This window comes from Mus musculus, chromosome 14, assembly GCF_000001635.26.
Source record: "Mus musculus strain C57BL/6J chromosome 14, GRCm38.p6 C57BL/6J".
Taxonomy (NCBI): domain Eukaryota; kingdom Metazoa; phylum Chordata; class Mammalia; order Rodentia; family Muridae; genus Mus; species Mus musculus.
In genome coordinates, this window is record NC_000080.6 from 50,466,782 (window position 1) to 50,486,534 (window position 19,753).

Here is a 19,753-nt window from a genome sequence, read left to right on the forward strand (position 1 = left end):
GATAAACCTTTAGCCAGACTCATTAGAAGGCAGAGGGACAGCAACCTAATTAACAAAATAAGAAATGAAAAGGGAGACATAACAACAGATCCTGAAGAAATCCAAAACACCAGAGATCCTTCAACAAAAGGCTATACTCAACAAAACTGGAAATCCTGGACAAAATGAACAAATTTCTAGACAGATACCAGGAACCAAAGTTAAATCAGGATCAAGTTAACGATCTAAACAGTCCCATATCCCCTAAAGAAATAGAAGCAGTCATTAATAGACTCCCAATCAAAAAAAGCCCAGGACCAGATGGGTTTAGTGCAGAGTTCTATCAGACCTTCAAAGAAGATCTAATAAAAGTTCTGCACAAATTATTCCACAAAATAGAAGTATAAGGTACTCTACACAACTCATTCTATAAAGCCACAATTACTCTGATACCTAAACCACAGAAAGATCCAACAAAGATAGAGAACTTCAGACCAATTTCCCTTATGAGTATCGATGCAAAAATACTCAATAAAATTCTCGCTAACCGAATCCAAGAATATATTAAAGCAATCATCCATCCTGAGCAAGTAGGTTTTATTCCAGGGATGCAGGGATGGTTTAATATACTGAAATCCGTCAACGTAATCCATTATATAAACAAACTCAAAGACAAAAACCACATAATCATCTCCTTAGACGCAGAGAAAGTATTTGACAAAATCCAACACCCATACATGATAAAAGTCTTGGAAAGATCAGGAATTCAAGGCCCATACCTAACCATGATAAAAGCAATCTACATCAAACAAGTAGCCAACATCAAAGTAAACTGTCAGAAGCTGGAAACAATCACACTAAAATCAGGGACTAGACAAGGCTGCCCAGTTTCTCCCTACCTATTCAACATTATAGTTGAAGTCCTAGCCAGAGGAATTAGACAACAAAAGGAGATCAACTGAATACAAATTGGAAAGGAAGAAGTCAAAATATCACTTTTTGCAGATGATATGATAATATATATATAAGTGACCCTAAAAATTCCACCAGAGAATTCCTAAACCTGATAAACAGCTTCAGTGAAGTAGCTGGATATAAAATTAACTCAAACAAGACAATGGCCTTTCTCTATACAAAAAAAAATAAACAGGCTGAGAAAGAAATTAGCGAAACAACACCCTTCTCAATAGTCACAAATAATATAAAATATCTTGGTGTGACTGGAAGTAAGAAAGTGAAAGCTCTGTATGATAAGAATTTCAAGTCTCTGAAGAAAGAAATTAAAGAAGATCTCAGAAGATGGAAAGATCTCCCATGCTCATGGATTGGCAGGATCAACATTATAAAAATGGCTATCTTGCCAAAAGCAATTTACAGATTCAAGGCAATCCCCACCAAAATTCGAACTCAATTCTTCAACGAATTAGAAAGAGCAATCTCCAAATTCATCTGGAATAAAAAAAAAAAACCTAGGATAGCAAAAACTGTTCTCAAGGATAAAAGAACCTCTGGTGGAATCATTATGCCTGACCTAAAGCTCTACTACAGAGCAATTGTGATAAAAAGCTGCATGGTACTGGTATAGTGACAGACAAGTAGACCAATGGAATAGAACTGAAGACCCAGAAATGAACCCACACACCTATGGTCACGTGATCTTCGACAAGGGAGCTGAAACCGTCCAGTGGAAAAAAGTCAGCATTTTCAACAAATGGTGCTGGCACAACTGGTGGTTATCATGTAGAAGAATGTGAATTGATCCATTCCTATCTCCTTGTACTAAGGTCAAATATAAGTGGATCAAGGAGCTCCACATAAAACCAGAGACACTGAAAATTATAGAGGAGAAAGTCGGGGAAAGCCTCGAAGATATGGGCACAGGGGAAAAATTCCTGAACAGAACAACAATGGCTTGTGCTGTAAGATCAAGAATTGACAAATGGCACTCCTTGAAACTGCAAAGCTTCTGTAAGGGAAAAGACACCGTCAATAAGACAAAAAGCCCACCAACAGATTGGGAAAGCATCTTTACCTATCCTAAATCAGATAGGGGACTAATATCCAATATATATAAAGAACTCAATAAGGTGGACTCCAGAAAACCAAATAACCCCATTAAAAAATGGGGCTCAGACCTAAACAAAGAATTCTCACCTGAGGAATACCGAATGGCTGAGAAACACTTGAAAAAAATGTTCAGCATCCTTAGCCATCAGGGAAATGCAAATCAAAACAACCCTGAGATTCCACCTCACAACAGCCAGAATGGCTAAGATCAAAAATTCAGGTGACAGCAGATGCTGGCAAGGATGTGGAGAAAGAGGAACACTCCTCCATTGTTGGTAGAATTGCAAGCTTGTACAACCACTCTGGAAATCAGTCTGGCAGTTCCTCAGAAAATTGGACATAGTACTACTGGAGGATCCTGCAGTACCTCTCCTGGGCATATATCCAGAAGATGTTCAAACCAGTAAGAAGGACACATGTTCCACTATGTTCATAGCAACCTTGTTTATAATTGCCAGAAGCTGAAAATAACCCAGATGTATCTCAACAGAGGAATGGAGACAGAAAATGTGGTACATTTACACAATGGAGTACTACTCAGCTATTAAAAAGAATGAATTTATGAAATTCCTAGGCAAACAGATGGACCTGGAGTGCATCATCCTGAGTGAGGTAACCTAATCGCAAAAGAACTCACATGATATGTCCTTACTGATAAGTGGATATTAGCCCAGAAACTTAGAATACCCAAGATACAAGATACAGTTTGCAAAACACATGAAACTCAAGAAAAACGAAGACCAAAGTGTGAACAGTTTGCCCCTTCTTAGAATTTGGAACAAAACACCCATAGAAGGAGTTACAAAGACAAAGTTTGGAGCTGAGATGAAAGGATGGACCTTCTAGAGTCTGCCATAACTGGGGATCCATCCCATAATCAGCCTTCAAATGCTGACACCATTGCATATACCAGCAAGATTTTGCTGAAAGGATCCTGATATAGCTGTCTCTTGTGAGGCTATGCTGGGGCCTGGCAAACACAGAAGTGGATGCTCACAGTCAGCTTTTGGATGGAACACAGGACCCCCCAATGGAGGAACTAGAGAAAGTACCCAAGGAGCTAAAGTTGTCTGCAACCCTATAGGTGTAAAAACAATATGAACTAACCAGTACCCCGGAGCTCTAGTCTCTAGCTGCATATGTATCAGAAGATGGCCTAGTCAGCCATCATTGGGAAGAGAGGCCCCTTGGTCTTGCAAACTTTATATGCCTCTGTACTGGGGAACACCTGGGCCAAGAAGGGGGAGTGGGTAGGTAGGGGAATGTGGGGGGAGGGTCTGGGGAATTTTGGAATAGCATTTGAAATGTAAATGAAGAAAATACCTAATTTAAAAATTAATTAATTTTAAAAAAGACTTCCAAAAGGAGACATGTCCTATTGGTAAGCTGACAGAGTTGATAGGCAGGAGCTGAGTGAGCAGAGATCTCAGAGTTCTGCCCCACGTGTTGTATAAAAGTAGGTGCAGTGGTGCATGTAAGTTATCCTTCTCACAGTGGGAAGTTGGAGGAAGGTGGATCGGAAGTGCAATGCCATCTGCTCACACATACTATGTTCATGATGTCCGTGGACTACACGAAACATTGTCATCTAGAAAATTAATTTAAAAATTTAAATAAAAGAAGCAATGAAGGAGAGAGAGGGGGGAAGGGAAGGGAAAGGGAAAGGGAAAGGGAAAGGGAAAGGGAAAGGGAAAGGGAAAGGGAAAGGGAAAGGGGAAGGGGAAGGGGAAGGGGAAGGGGAAGGGGAAGGGGAAGGGGAAGGGGAAGGGGAAGGGAAAGGGAAAGGGAAAGGGAAAGGGAAAGGGAAAGGGAAAGGGAAAGGGAAAGAAAAGGGAAGGGGAAGGGAAAGGGAAAGGGAAAGGGAAAGGGAAAGGGAAAGGGAAAGGGAAAGGGAAAGGGAAAGGGAAAGGGAAAGGGAAAGGGAAAGGGAAAGGGAAAGGGAAAGAAAAGGGAAGGGAAGGGAAGGGAAGGGAAGGGAAGGGAAGGGAAGGGAAGGGAAGGGAAGGGAAGGGAAGGGAAGGGAAGGGAAGGGAAGGGAAGGGAAGGGAAGGGAAGGGAAGGGAAGGGAAGGGGAAAGGGAAAGGGAAAGGGAAAGGGAAAGGGAAAGGGAAAGGGAAAGGGAAAGGGAAAGGGAAAGGGAAAGGGAAAGGGAAAGGAAAAGGAAAAGGAAAAGGAAAAGGAAAAGGAAAAGGAAAAGGAAAAGGAAAAGGAAAAGGAAAAGGAAAAGGAAAGGAAAGGAAAGGAAAGGAAAGGAAAGGAAAGGAAAGGAAAGGAAAGGAAAGAAAGAACAGACAGACATTTCGAAAGTTACAACAGTAGAATCTTCCTAAAATACATACATACACATTTATAAAAAGAGCTAAAATAGAGCTACTCCATTTGGGATAATAAAATTTCTTCTAGATATAAGGCATTAACAAGTAAAGGGGTTATTGTCAGTAATAAGTCACTTCTTGGAGTTTCTAGTCAGAATGTTCCCATAGGCCCCTAAACTTTAAAGGATGAAGCTATTGCTTATATTTATTTTACAGAATATGATAACCTTGTTACTGGAGGCACCTAACATTTGTTTTAGAGAACATGGAAAAAACAAGCTAGAATTGACTTAGAAACTTCATCTGTACTGGCTAATATTCATTGTGCAGGAAAGTGCTGCACAGGTTACCAGAGATAATCACTAGTCATAAACAGCTGTGATGACTTTTTGGTAAAATAATGACCAGCTTGGCAAGACATGATGACTGGTGCAGTACTGGCACAAAGTCATGAGTACCAACAACATTCTTGTGAGACTTAAGACCTGATCCACAAGGTAAAACCTGTAGGTAAAATGGTGATCAGGGCCAAGAACATGTATCTAGACAGATTATAAGTCCTAGAAGAGAACCTACTATTATTCCGCTAAATAAATGTACTATTAAATTGGTTCCTAATGAATTATGATTAGACCCATACATGTCTCAACCCACATCAGAAAAGCAAGCTTTTTTGTAGATAGGTAATCACACAAAGATCTACAACTGGGAAAGATAGAAACTAAGAGAGTGCAAAAAACCTTGCTAAATGGTAAATAATATTCACACCCCCACCTCCAAAGGTACAAGGATATTCAGGGCAGAGGGGGCAGAAAGGTTGCAAGAGACAGAGGTAGTGGATGACTATAAGGAAAGAGTGTTTCACAAATACAGCAGGGCACTTGCAGATATGAACTGACAGTGGGGTGATAGCAGGCACAAGACATACATGCTCAAGATGAACAAATATCCTAGAATGGAAAAAGAAGTTGGAAATGAAGTCTGTCCCTAGCTGAGGAGTTATTGGCAATTGATAGTTTCTGGGAGAGGGACAATCAGGTTTCTTTGTGAATGTGTCTCCTGGTAGTTGAATCATGTTAGAATGGAAGGCCACACATCAAAATGTAAGGGAAACACAAATTGAACTGGATGCATTTTTTTAAATTAGGACAAAATTTGAGTGAGTGGGGAAATAGATGGATGTTGTAGAACTTAGAGTGGAGAGTACTATCAAAATACATTACATAGACTCTCAAAGAGCTAATAAAAACATGAGGAAATAATGAAAAAGAAAACTAACTTTATTAGGGAAGAAGTCTTGAACCTCACACAACCCATACTGAAGCTGCAGTGCAAATTCCTACAGAATGACCCTAGTCTGATGTCCTCACATCTATATACTCATACCCAGTAATTTATCCACAAGATTCAACTGCGGTGATTGCAAGGAGGGAGAAGTCACTATAATGGTACAAAAAAATGTGTGATTTTTTATTAAACTTCACAGACTCATCCAATATTCCCCAGTGAATATCTTTCTTGAAAGTAGAAGGATATTTCATCAGAAACCAATATTAAATTTAACTTGTCACAGGGTTGATAAACGTCTACTGAACCATATACAGTGCTTTGTAAGCATATTACAAAGTGTCCAGAACAGGTTTGATGAGTGACTGATGAACTTAACAATTGTCCCTCTAAAGATCTCTAAGAAAATGAATGATTTCCTTACCCTTGGGTGAAAGTAAGAATCAGAAATTAAGGCACAATGCCCAGAGGACAGCAGTGAGCAAGAGAATAAATATTAGAGAGCTGTGTCTCTAGCATAAAAGATATTCAAAAAAACAGAGAACACATTCAGTCTAAAGTTCCAGGCTCCTAGAGAAAATGCTCCACTGACCTACACGATTCATTTTGGCACTAGTCTTCAAGCTGGCTATTATGATGTCAGCTAACTCTGCCCTCAGACAGCTGGAAGAAGCTATGTGAGAAACTTCTCTTGATATCCACTCTTCCAGTTCAAGAAAGAAGGTAATGTAGTGCTTAACTAAGGATAATAGTAAAATGTAGCTGGTAAATTTATGCCTCTGAAAAAAGTTCACTGTTCACATTGTGAGTGTCTGATATAGGCACAGTGCACCTTGTATATTCAGTATCTCACTCAGCAAACTTGATAATAGTACTATCAGTAAGGCATTATCATATATAATTCATATTAGATGAAAATAAAAGAAATAAATATTTGCTCATAGAATTATTCTCAGTTGTGTATTATCTCCCACAATCCAGACTGGGGTTTCATTTTCCATAACAACACTGCTTTTAGAGTACACAGATGGATATTCTTGAGAGTTTGATTTTATAAGGACAATGGAGAGGAATAACTGGATGCCAAATGCTTAACACATATTTTTCATCTAATTCTCACCAAAAAAAAAAATGGCATAGGCAAGTCTGTCACTTTCCATTTTCTAAAGAACAAACCAATATATGTAGAAATAATGTCTTGTCTATAATATACTGCCCTAAATCCCCACTGAGCTAGCCTTGGAATGTGTGCCTTTTCACACATCCCTTTCAGTCCAGTAAAACCATGGAACATGCTGTCATATTTCTTGTCTGAATTGGTGGGAAGTTGACTGGTGAAAATATAAAACTCTGGCTCTTCTTTGATTCTGGGACTTAGCTTTAAAGGGATAGAAATTAACCATGAAAAACCCCAGGACATTACACTATTGTCTAAAATTCCACAAAGCCCTGAAGTCTTATTTTTGTGTCTCACACCCTTGGACTCAACACAAATAGCCAACACTAGAAGGAACATGACAATTCACAACAATATGTAAGCAGAGGAGATTCTTTCATATTTAAGCACTAACTGACAAAAATTGAGTAACAGCAGTCTAGTGAAAACACCTTTTCCTTAACTCACATCTAATTTTATTAACATTGAAAGCTTTCAAAAGTTTCCTATTTTGCAGGAGACTATCTTAAAGCTTATCCTTGGGAAATTACTCTGAGAGGGAACTTCATAAAACAACACACTGTAAGATTTTGATACAAAACTCATTACTTCCAACTTAATACAGATTAAAAATAGTCTATTCAAAAAAAAAAGAAATAGTCTATTATGCATGAATAACTATAACCTAGAAACAGAAACACAGGTTTCCCGAAAATGACAAGTTGCACTTGGAAAAATCTTACATGATATTTTAATGATTGCACAATAAAGAAATTTATAAATTTAGTCATTTATCAAACACATATGTATCAGACTCTGGTGAATGTGAGAGTTAAGTATCTTTTGTTCCATTACTTTACAAAAACTCGTGTCTGGTAAAAGTGGATCTGAGAAGTCAGAAAACAGTCTTCAAGAGAGAGGAATAGTAAATCTACTAAGAATTAATCCTTGAATCAAATCAAAATTACCAGCCTCTATGATCTGGGTGTGACTTCTCTTTTGTTCCATCCACTGAATATGACATAGCATTTACCTATGGCATAATGGAAATATTATACCTAAAGGTGAGATCGTCAAGAACATGGGATGGCCTAAAGAAGTAAGGATTTCTGTTGAGGAAAATATATAGTTTGGCTGGGCAATCATAGTCTTTGATTAGATTGTATGTTTCTCCCTTGTCTATAGTTATCTGTCCTATGTGAAAGACTTTATTTGATATTTAGTGTACTTGAAATAAATTGTTATCATTTAGTTCTAGTTTGACTTCTGGAAAACTTGATTCTGTATTTATAAACTCATGAGGAGTAATTAGTTCTAATTCTAAGGGAGATTTGCCATAATATCTAAGACATTATAATTATTACTAGTGATTGGTAATTTTAAGTATCCTGTTCAGTTGGTAGTATATTAGGTTTTAATTTTTGGCTGTTTCAAAAGAATCCAGATAACAATACAGTACTGCCTTGAAATACTTGCTAACAAAATGGTCTTGTCCCATAAATGAGGATAGAAACAAAAAGCCAGACATATAAATCAAGATATGGGATAGGCTTTTGTGGTTTAATCAAATCTTATTTCTTATTTTATAATTAGAGAAGGAAATTGTGAAACAATAGGAGTTATTTGTACTATTGTTCTTTTTTTTTCCTTGCAAGCAAATATTACTAATAATGTTTTCATAGAAATTAAAATCAATTCAGTTTCACAGATGAGTCACAATTTTAGTCACAATTAAAATCACTTTCAAAATTTCAAAACAACTAATATCTCTTAATCAATAAATACAGCTATGGGCTCTCAAGTTATAAAATACAATGAAGATTGTCAATGGAGACTGATTTGTACAGTTGGGATACCAAAGGATCAACTAAATCTGAGAATATTTGTAACAAAATCTAAAGTTACTCTGAGGTTGCATAAGTCTGAATGTGTCATAGTGTTTCTCAGAGCCTTGATTCTATCATTCGGTAACCTGTGTTTGAACCTTGAAAACCTAAACAGTGGAAGGAGAGAAACAAAACCTGTAAGAAGTCCTCTCATCTGCACATGTGCACTGTGGCATGTATGTATTCACACATGAACACAGGTATGCACATGTGCAGAAGCACACACACATATATACATACGCTAACTATATACATAAAATATAAATGTAACTTTTCAAACAAAATTAGCATAATTTTAATAATTAGGAGCATGCCAAAGAAAATTCAAATACCTTAGAATTTTTTTTGAAAATTTAAATATTAATGGATTTAAGAACTATGAAAATCAAAATTAGGAGATGTATTGCAAGAGGGGCTTTGACTTTAGTTACTTGGGGTGTTCAGCTATCGATGTTATTGAAGATGAATATCACTCAGCCTTTCTGAAGTTTATGTGAGTATTACATGAAGACACTGAGAACAAGTTTAAGGAAAAAAATACAAACCTAAAATATTTCTCCTAAAATATTGGATGACTGGAAGCGGTTACATGAACCTTATAGGCTTGTTTATCTGTGTATTGAAGGAAGTCTTTGCTGTGGAGTATTTTCCAATCTGTGAAATCACCTTGTGTTAATTCTTGTTCATGTAGTTATTTGTCTCCCAGGAACTCACTGTGGAAGTTCTGCAACCAATTCTCAACACTTAATTATGATTTAAGGCCTCTTATAATAGTAAATGTCTCTCTGTAATGACAATACTAGGTCCTTTACTACAGTACTTTATTTTTTATGAAACATAAAGTAGTTTCTTTCTGAGGAAATATCCAACATTTTCCAAAAGGGACAGATATTTAGATCAGACAAGTTATGGGGATGATTTTGGCTAAGGTAACATAACTTTAGTCATTTTTTAAATGTAGCATCACTAATGTACTTAACTGTTAATTTGGAAGTGCAGAATGGTAGTACAGAAAGACAAACTGAAATTTTGTACAATATGCAAAATTTTTAAAATATACTTAAATATTTAGAGATTTTATTATTTTATTAGTCTCAATTCCATACATATATATAGGGCACTCTGTTCACACTCAGCTCTCCAACTTTTGTTAACCTCTGTCTTTCTCAGCATATCCTTCTTATCAGGAGTCCTCCTGGCACTCCTGTATCTTTTTGCTGTGTGGCCAACTGGGTTTAACCAAGGCCACCACTGTGGGGATATGTTTGGAGCTATGGCCTGGAACATGAGCTCCAACACTGAACACAATGACTTCTCCTCCCTCAGAATTCACCAACTGGTAATGACTGCCCTTGGAGGGACTAGAACTTACGAGGTCCTCCTTATCCATGCCTGCATTTTGTCCAACCTAGTCATGTGCAAGCTCTAGTAGGCAATCTCAGAGCTGAGAGTTCATGAATATGAGGCAGCCATGTCATTCCCAGAGGATAGAATTGCACTGTGTTTCTCATCACTGTGTGGCTCTTACATTCCATTTTACCCCCTCTTTCATAAGGTTCTGGAGCCTTGAAAAATGTGTTAATATTATACTATGTACATCTTCCTAAGCCTGACTAAGATAGGATAAAGGCCTTCCATAACCAGCATTTTCTCCAATTTGGTCCCAAATACTACAACTAACCATATGTATTTTAGCAAGAAGTGGCTGAGGATCTGGATGCCAGGAAGAACAGATATCACAAACACAAAAGGCCCAGTTGTTCATCTCCTCTCTGGCTGTACTACAAAGTTGAAAGTTCATTCATTGCTATTGATGTTTAAAATGTAGCTGTTATCAAATTATTTTGTTAAATGTCAATCAATCATCAACCTGGTAACAAATTTAATAAGTCAAATAGGCTTTGTAGTGGGATCATCATTAAAATACTCTGAGATTTAGAGCATCTGTCAAACAGCCACTGCATTGAAAAACTCACCTACCCTATGACACCCTCAATTCCTGTAGCAAGTGTGATGCTGTAGGAGGGAACCCATCATAGTGGCTATGTTCAGTGGCTGTTCTTAGTGACTCCAAGTACAGAAAAGTATTTTAAGTGATAACAGAGCTGTTTATTTATTAAACAGTCCTGGATGTTACAAACATAATAAATAATAAATGGACAAAATAGCAATTAGTATGATACATTTTAATTATACACAATGTATAAAATACAAATATATTTCAGAGAATGTTCATGCTCTCATACAGAAGGCAAGGGGAGACAAGTAAGGAAGAATAAACAATCAAAAAATTAAAAATCCCAGAAATAAAACATATAATAAGTTATGAACACAGAAATGTTAGAGTTCTTTATATACAATGTTTAAATGCTCTGGCTAGCATTTTTATTGAAAATAGATTTTTCACAAATACAATACATCCTGACTACAATCTCTCATCCCCTCCCTTCATACTTCTCAGTACAGAAAATATTTCCCCTATCTGCTAAACTTTCTATTTCTCATCTCCTCTTCAGAAAACAGCAGCCAAACAGGACAAAACATGATACAATAAGACAAAGGTGTCATATCACAGTTTGACAAGGCAACTCAACAAAAGGAAAAGTCTTCAAAAGTAGGCAAAAGAGACAAAGACACATCTGCCCCCACTGTTAGGAGTTCCAAAAAACACAAGACTAACATGGTGCAGGTCTTGTGATGCAGTTTGTCTCCATTATCCCAAGTGAGCCCTGCAAAGTTGATTGATTTTGCCATGTTCTCCTGGTGTCCACCATCCACTTGGACCCTGACAATCTACCCTCCTTCCCTGCTGGGGTTTGCGAGCTCCAAGGGGAGAGAACTAATGGAGATCTGCAATCTTGACTCTTTCTGCACAATGTCTGGCCATCTCTAAACTCACTCCTATCTGCTGCTGGAGGAAACATCTGGGATTACAACTCGCCATGGCACCAATCAATGAGTATAGTAAAATACCATTAGGAATAATTTCAGTGATTGATTGATTATCTGCCAGTCCTGTTTGGTTCCGATCTAGGTATCTGGACTATTTAGTCTTTAGTTCCTGGCCATCCAGGCAGTGTAAATCATTGGCTTCCTGTCCTGGCATGGGGTTCAAGTTAAATTAAACATTGATTTTCCACTAACATAAGTTCTGTGCCAGTGTTACTCAAGCATATCTTGCAGACAGGACAGATGGTAATAGGTCAAGTGTTCTGTGGCTGCATTGGTTTGCAGGCCTCTCTTCCCAAAGCCTACAGAGTATCTTCTCACCCCAAAGGTACCAGAACATAGGAGTGAATGCTGCATGCCAGCACCAGCCTGACCTCATTAGCTTCAGTGAGCTATGTGGATATTTTTCTCTGCAATGGCCCCTTGCTATCAGTTTTTTGGAAGCAACCTTATGTCCTAGCATCAGCTTAACTCCCTCAGCCAACAAGTCAATCAAATACAACCAAGTCACACAACTGGAAGCCTTATCAAGCAACAAAGATGCTCAGTTCAGGCTCTATATACTCCATAACAAGAATGGCTCACTAGATTTTCCTTCATAGATTTTAAGAAGTTTCCATTGCTCTAGGATTACACACACACACACACACACACACACAGAGAGAGAGAGAGAGAGAGAGAGAGAGAGAGAGAGAGAGAGAAAGAGAGAGAGAGAGACAGAGACGAGACAGAGACTGAGAGACAGAGAGAGAAACAGAGAGAGACACACAGAGAGAGACAGATAGAGAGAGATAGACAGAGAGAGAGAGACAAAGAGACACAGAGAGAGAGAAACAGAGAGAGAGAGAGCAAGAGAGAGAGACTCCCCAATTATTGCTATCTCTCCCTTCACTCTCTCTGCATACCCTTCCCTCACCTGATCCCTCCTGCTCACATCCCCAACTACCATCACTGTACCCACAATATCCACTCTACTTCTCCTTTCCAGTAAGATCCATGTATATTTCCTAGAGACCTCCTCTTTACATAACCTCTCTCTGTCTATGTATTATAACTTGATTATTATTTACTAAACATTTAATATCCACTCATAAATGAAGACGTACTATACCTGTCTTTCTGGGTCTGGGATACCTCACTCCATGTGATTTTTTTCTAGTTCCCTCCAATTTTCTGAAAATGTCATGATGACATGATCCCGAAAGTTCCCTATACCCTCTCCCTGCCCTGCTCCCCTAACCACCCACTACCACTTCTTGGCCCTGGGTTTCCCCTGTAGTGGGGCATATAAAGTTTGCAAGACCTAGGGGCCTCTTCCCAATGATGGCTGACTAGGCCATCTTCTGCTACATACGCAGCTAGAGGCAAGAGCTCTGGGGGGTACTGGTTAGTTCATATTGTTGTTCCACCTATAGGGTTTCAAACCCCTTCAGCTCCTTGGGTACTTTCTCTAGCTCCTCCATTGGGGGCCCTGTGTTCCATCCAATAGATGACTGTAAGCATCCACTTCTGTATTTGCCAGGCACTGGCATAGCCTCACAAGAGACAGCTATATCAGGGCCCTTTAAGCAAAATCTTGCTGGCATATGCAATAGTGTGTCTTTGGTGTGTCATTTGGCTGATTATGGGGTGGATCCCCAAGTGGTGTAGTCTCTGGATGGTCCATCCTTTCGACTTAGCTCCAAACTCTGTCTCTGTAACTACTTCCATGGGCATTTTGTTCCCTATTCTAAGGAGGAATGAAGTATCCACGCATTGGTCTTCCTTCTTCTTGATTTTCTTGTCTTTTGCAAATTGTATCATGGGTATTCTAAGTTTCCTGGCTAATATCCACTTATCAGTGAGTGCATATCTAGTCACTTCTTTTGTGATTGGGTTACCTCACTAAGGATGATATTCCCCAGATACATTCATTTGCCCAAGAATTACATAAATTGATTATTTTTAATAGCAGAGTAGTACTTCATTGTGTAAATGTATCACATTTACTCTATCTATTCTTCAGTTGAGGGACATCTAGGTTATTTCCAGTTTTTTGACTATATGAATAAAGCTGCAGTGAACATATTTAATCCTTGTGATAGGATGAAATATCCTTTGCTTTATGCCCAGGGGTGGTATAAATAAAGTTTGAATAGATTTCCAGTTTTCTAAGAATGCACTATATTGAATTATATAATGGTTGTACTGGTTTACACTCCTACCAACAATTGAGGAGTATTCCACTTGACACATGCTCTTGCCACATGACCTGTCACCCATGCCATTGATCTTAGCCATTCTGAAAAATGTGAGATAGAATCTCAAAAATGTTTTGGTTTGCATTTTCCTGGTGGCTAGGAACATTGAACATTTCTTTAAGTGTTTCCCAGACATTTGGGATTGCTCTATTAAGAATTCTGTTTAGATTTGACTAGCCTTAGTTTTCAAATTGATGACAATTATCTCGGGAGAGGGTCTCTATGAGGTGTTATGTCCAGTGTGTGGGGTCTTCATTATGCAACTGTGGGTGGTTCCATTCAATTGCAAAGGAATCTAAACTGGGTGTGGGTGAAGAAAATGAGCTGAACTTTGACATTGATGCATTCATAGCAACCTCAAGTTGCTGGTGCCTTGACATCCCCATTGTAACTAACTACAACCTTCAACTATGAGGTTGCTTTTCTCAAGATATTTTGTTGTCCAACAGAAATGAAATGGAACCAGAAAACCTTCATGAGATATTGAGCTGGAATAAAAAAAAAAAAGTATAGATTAGGTGAGATTTCCTGGCAAAGATAAAATGTACATTGAAAAAAACCTAAGAAGGAAAGAAACAGGCTTCTTCTACAGAAAGAAGTCCCGAAGAGCTGGAGAAAAAATGGAAAGTGTGGTACAACACCAAGAAATAGAAGTTAGAAAAATGAATAGGTAAAGGCCAGATCATTTTTTTCATTGTACTCGTTTACATCTCAAATGACACTCCTTGTCCCGGTTACCTCTCCACAGGCCCCCATCCCACATCAACCCTCTTCCCCCTCCCCATTGCCTCTATAAGAGTGCTCCCCACCCACCCTCTCCAACTGCACTGTTCCAGCATCCCCCTATGCTGAGGCATCAAATCTACCCAGGTACAAGGGCCTCCCCTCCCATTGATATCAGACAGACCATGCTCTGCTACATATGTATCTGGAGCCACGAATACCTCCTTGGTTGGTGGTCTAGTCCCTGGGAACACTGGGTGATCCAAAAGACAGATTATTGAGAGGTCCATGCATAATAAATTGGTACTTAGATTTTACACTAGGGTAGGAAAGTTATTATATCCAAAGAAATTATGTTCTCTGATCTAAATATGAAAAGTCAGTATGGCTACTGCATGACTATGAAAAACCAGAGGGGATCATTCAGGAAGATTTTCTTATATTCCAGAGATAAGATAATGGAGACTTGAACCTGAGGTACACAGAGTGACATAGGAGAAAGACCAGCCAAGGAATCAAGGGACAGATTGGAACAGTTCCTGTGAAATTGACATCTATGTTGTTGTGTATGAAGGTTATGAGAAAGAGAATAGACAAGACACCACACATGAGAAAGACAGTCTCAGATATGTACTTAGTTATCTGTGCTTTCAAACCAAATAGTCAAAATAGATGTTGGTCCATATGTTGAGAACTTAGAAAAATTGGTAAAACCACTTATATCAAACCACACAGTCAGTATTATGTAGTAAATTTAGTTGATTTTATTTATTTGTATTTCAAAGGTTGTCACCCTTGACTGTCCCTCTCCATGACCTCCCTACCCCATACTTCCTCCCTTTTGCATACCCACCAACCCCCACCTCACCCCTCTAGCACTTCCTTTCTGGGGCACCAAACCTCCACAGATCCAAGTGTAGCAGAAGCCATGGACTGGACTATGTATGTTCTTTGGTTGGTCTCTTAGTCCCTGGGAGATCTGAGAGGTTCTGTTAGTTGATACTGTTGTTCTTCCTATGGGCTTGCAATCCCATTCAGCTCCTTCAGACCTTCCCCTAACTCTTCCATAGGGGTCCCCAGGCTCAGACCAATGGTTGGCTGTGATTATCTACATCTACTCTAGTTGGGTGCAGACCAAGCCTCTCAAAGGACAGTGATGGCAGGCTCCCGTCTGCAAGCACATCATGATATCAGCATGTCAGGGCTTTATTGTCTGTGCATAGGATGGATCACAAGGTGAGATCAATCTCTGGGTGGCTGTTTCTTCAATGTCTGCTCCTCTACTGGTCCCTGTGATTTGTTTAGATAGAATCAATTCTGATTAAAAATTTTGAGATGAGTGGGTGGCCTCATCTCTCAAACATAGTAGCACAGTGGAAATTTCTGTGAACAGAACACCAGTGGCTCAGGCTCTTAGATCAACAATTGAAAAATGGGACCTCATAAAACTGAAAAACTTCTGTAAGGCACAGGACACTGTCAATGGGGAAAAAACACAACCTACAAATTGACAGTAGATCTTTACTAATTCTACATCTGATGGAGGGTTATTATCTGAAATATACAAAGAACTGAAGAAGTTAGAATACAGAAAACCAAATAACCCAAATTTTAAAACGGAGTACACAGCTTTAAAAAAAAAAAAAAAAAAAAAGAATTCCCAACTGAGGAATTTCAAATGGCCATGAAGCACCTAAAGAAATGTTCAACATCTTTAGCTATCTGGGAAATGCAATTCCCTAAACCTTGAGATTCCACCTTACACCAATCAGAGTGGCTAAGACAAAAAAAATCTCAGGTGACAGCAGATGCTGGTGTGGAAGTGGAGAAAGAGGAACACCCCTGCCATTTCCAGTGGGATTACAAACTGGTACAACCACTCTGGAAATCAATCTGACAGTTCCTCAGGAAATTAGGAATAGTTCTACCTGAAGACCAAGCTATACCTCTTGGGCATATACACAAAATATGCTCCACCATGTCACAAGGACATGTGCTCCATTGTTCATGGCAGCCTTGTTTATAATAGCCAGCGGCTGGAAAGAGCCCAGATGCCCCTCAACTGAAGAATGGATACAGAAAATGTGGTACATTTACTCAATGGAATACTAGTCAGCTATTAAAAATGAAGACATCATGAATTTTGCAGACAAATGGATGAAACTAGAAAATATCATTCTGAGTGTGGTAACCCAGACCCAAAAGAACATTTAGGGTATATACTCACTGACAAATAGCCATTATCCAAAAACCTCATTAATCACACAATGCAACTCAGACACAGTATGAAGCTTAACAAGAAGGACAAATCATGGATGCTTCAATCCACTTACAAGGAGAAATAAAATAATTAGTGGATCCAATGGGAGGCATGGTCCTAAATGAAAGAAGAGTTGATTTTTTTTAAATTATCATTTTTCTAAGTTAAACTACAAATACAGACAATGATTTGTCTGTATGTGCATGACTGTTATCTTGGCTTTTGTTGTTAAATAGCTGAATTCATTAGTTATTTAAAATCTTGTTGATGTCCTTCCTGCCACTTATCAGTAAAGATTGTACCAAACTTCTTAGGATTTTTTTTCCTTGAAACATAGAAAATGCAACAAAAATAAGAGGAAATTTTACTTTTAAGATGATGGATATCCTGAGTGATATTTTTAATTTTTCTAATTATGAGATACTTGTGGAATTTGACTTCAGTTCTCTCTCAAAAGAAATAGATACATTGCCATTTGAAACCTGAATATGAGGTTATGACAGATGAGTGTAGATCTTAGCACACACAGAAAAGACAGTTCTCTACCTGCAGATATCTTTCCCCTTCTGACCAATCCAATCTCCAGAAACTCCTAAAGTAATACAAATAGGGTGATGGACTAGAATCTTGGAAGCTTGTTTATTCTATTTGGATAATGTAAATGTCCTTGACAGAGGGTTAAAAGCATTTTTTGTTTCTAGTTTTGGGGTTGAGGAAATGCAGTTCATTTCTAGATTTTTATTGGTAAAGATCAATCTCATAGCTTCTTACAAGAAGTGCAAATACACTAACATTAAGCGGTATGGCAGCTATAACTGAGCTACATCCTAGTCCCAAATTAAAATTCTTCTGAGACACACACCTCCTAGTGAGCCCATACCCACTTCATCAGACTATTGATATTGAATTTAGCTTTTTTTGCCTTCTTCTTTAAGTTCTAGCTACTTATAAAGAGCTACTATAAATTTTTATGTATTTATACAAGAATTTGTTACTTAAAGAAATAACTCAATAGATTAGGTTCAAATACAGATATTTGCCAATATTATTAGATTACACTACAATTCCATTTCTTATTTTGACAGTCTTGAGGTCCAGTCCATAAGTTAATGAATGTTAGGTGGGTGTTCTCTCATTGAGCTACAACTATAATGCAAAAGTCTCACATTTTTCTTGCTAAAAGTAATTAAGTACTCATCTAAAACGAAAACACTGGGTGACTAAAGAATAGTAATGAAATGTATTCACTCATTTTTTTTCTTTTCATTGTTTGTCTCATTGTTTGTTTCTTTGTATGTTTGAAACAAGATCTCATGTAGCCCACACTAAACTCAAGTGTATTCTATGCTTGACAATGGCTTTGAACTCCTAACACTCCTGCTTCAACATTTCATGTGCTGCGCTTGCAGGTATGTACAACCATTAGCAGATTCCACTCATTTTTCTTAACTAGCAGATATTTCTAAAAATAAGAATCATGTGTATCTGCCAGTACACCCAAAATAATATCATTGATATACTGATTTATGCTTACAGTGGTGTTTGATGAAGAAATAGTCATCCTGGTCTATTTATACCAATGAAAGAGAAACAGATGACTGGCTGGTTATGCAGCACAGAATAGGGTATTAAACTTGTTTCACTCATTTCTAAATATCCAGTGGTCAGAAAACTTCCTAGAAAACAATAAGGCTCCAATATATATTGTACAGATGATGAGGAAACTACTCTGTGTCCTGTTTGGGCAAAACTTAAACTCCCTCAGCTATTTCTAGAATGTTAAACAATTTCTGATGCTTTCACAGGTCACAGACAGATGAAAACCCTCAGCAGCCCCAGCAACTCCAGCACCATCACTGGCTTCATCCTCTTGGGCTTCGCCTACCCCAGGGAGGGGCAAATTCTCCTCTTTGTGATCTTCTTCATTGTTTACATACTCATTCTTATGGGCAACGCTTCCATCATCTGTGCTGTGTACTGTGATCAGAGACTCCACACCCCCATGTACCTTCTGCTGGCCAACTTCTCCTTCATGGAGATTGGATATGTCACCTCCACAGTCCCCAACATGTTGGCCAACTTCCTTTCAGACACCAAGGTCATCTCTTTCTCTGGATGCTTCCTACAGTTCTATTTCTTCTTCTCCTTTGGTTCTACAGAATGCTTTTTCCTGGCAGTCATGGCATTTGATCGATACCTTGCCATCTGTAGGCCACTACATTATTCTTCTCTCATGACTGGGCGCCTCCGAAACACCCTTGTGACCAGTTGCTGGGTGCTTGGTTTCCTCTGGTTCCCTGTACCCATCATCATCATCTCCCAGATGTCCTTCTGTGGGTCCAGAATTATAGACCACTTCCTGTGTGACCCAGGCCCTCTTTTGGCCCTTGCCTGTTCCAGAGTCCCATTGATAGAGGTTTTCTGGTCCATTATAATGTCTATGCTCCTGGTTATTCCTTTCCTCTTCATCATGGGAACTTACATATTGGTCCTAAGAGCTGTGTTTAGACTTCCTTCAAGAGAAGGACAAAAAAAGGCTTTCTCCACTTGCGGGTCTCATCTCACAGTAGTTTCACTCTTTTATTGCTCAGTGATGATAATGTATCTGAGCCCAACATCTGAGCATGAGGCCGGAATGCAGAAGCTTGTAACTCTATTTTATTCTGTGGGTACACCACTGCTTAATCCTATGATATACAGTCTGAGGAACAAAGATATGAAAAATGCCCTACAGAAGATTTTGAGAACATAAAAATTTTACATTTAAACAAACAAATCATATTTAAGTGAATATATATACTCTTAAAGTATATATATATATATATATATATATATATATATTCACACACATATACCCTAGTACACACATAAACTCACACAAACACACACAC

General features: G+C 38.4%; 1 protein-coding gene across 1 annotated transcript; it reads left to right on the top strand.

Moving 5' to 3' along the window:
* The first annotated feature begins 6,275 nt into the window (after positions 1-6,275).
* On the top strand, positions 6,276-19,614 carry Olfr741 (olfactory receptor 741). Its single transcript, NM_207133.2, has 3 exons — positions 6,276-6,371; positions 18,171-18,271; positions 18,668-19,614. Exon 3 carries the CDS (start codon positions 18,679-18,681, stop codon positions 19,612-19,614), a length of 936 nt encoding a protein of 311 aa, NP_997016.2. The 5' UTR covers positions 6,276-6,371; positions 18,171-18,271; positions 18,668-18,678.
* The last annotated feature ends 139 nt before the right edge of the window (positions 19,615-19,753 follow it).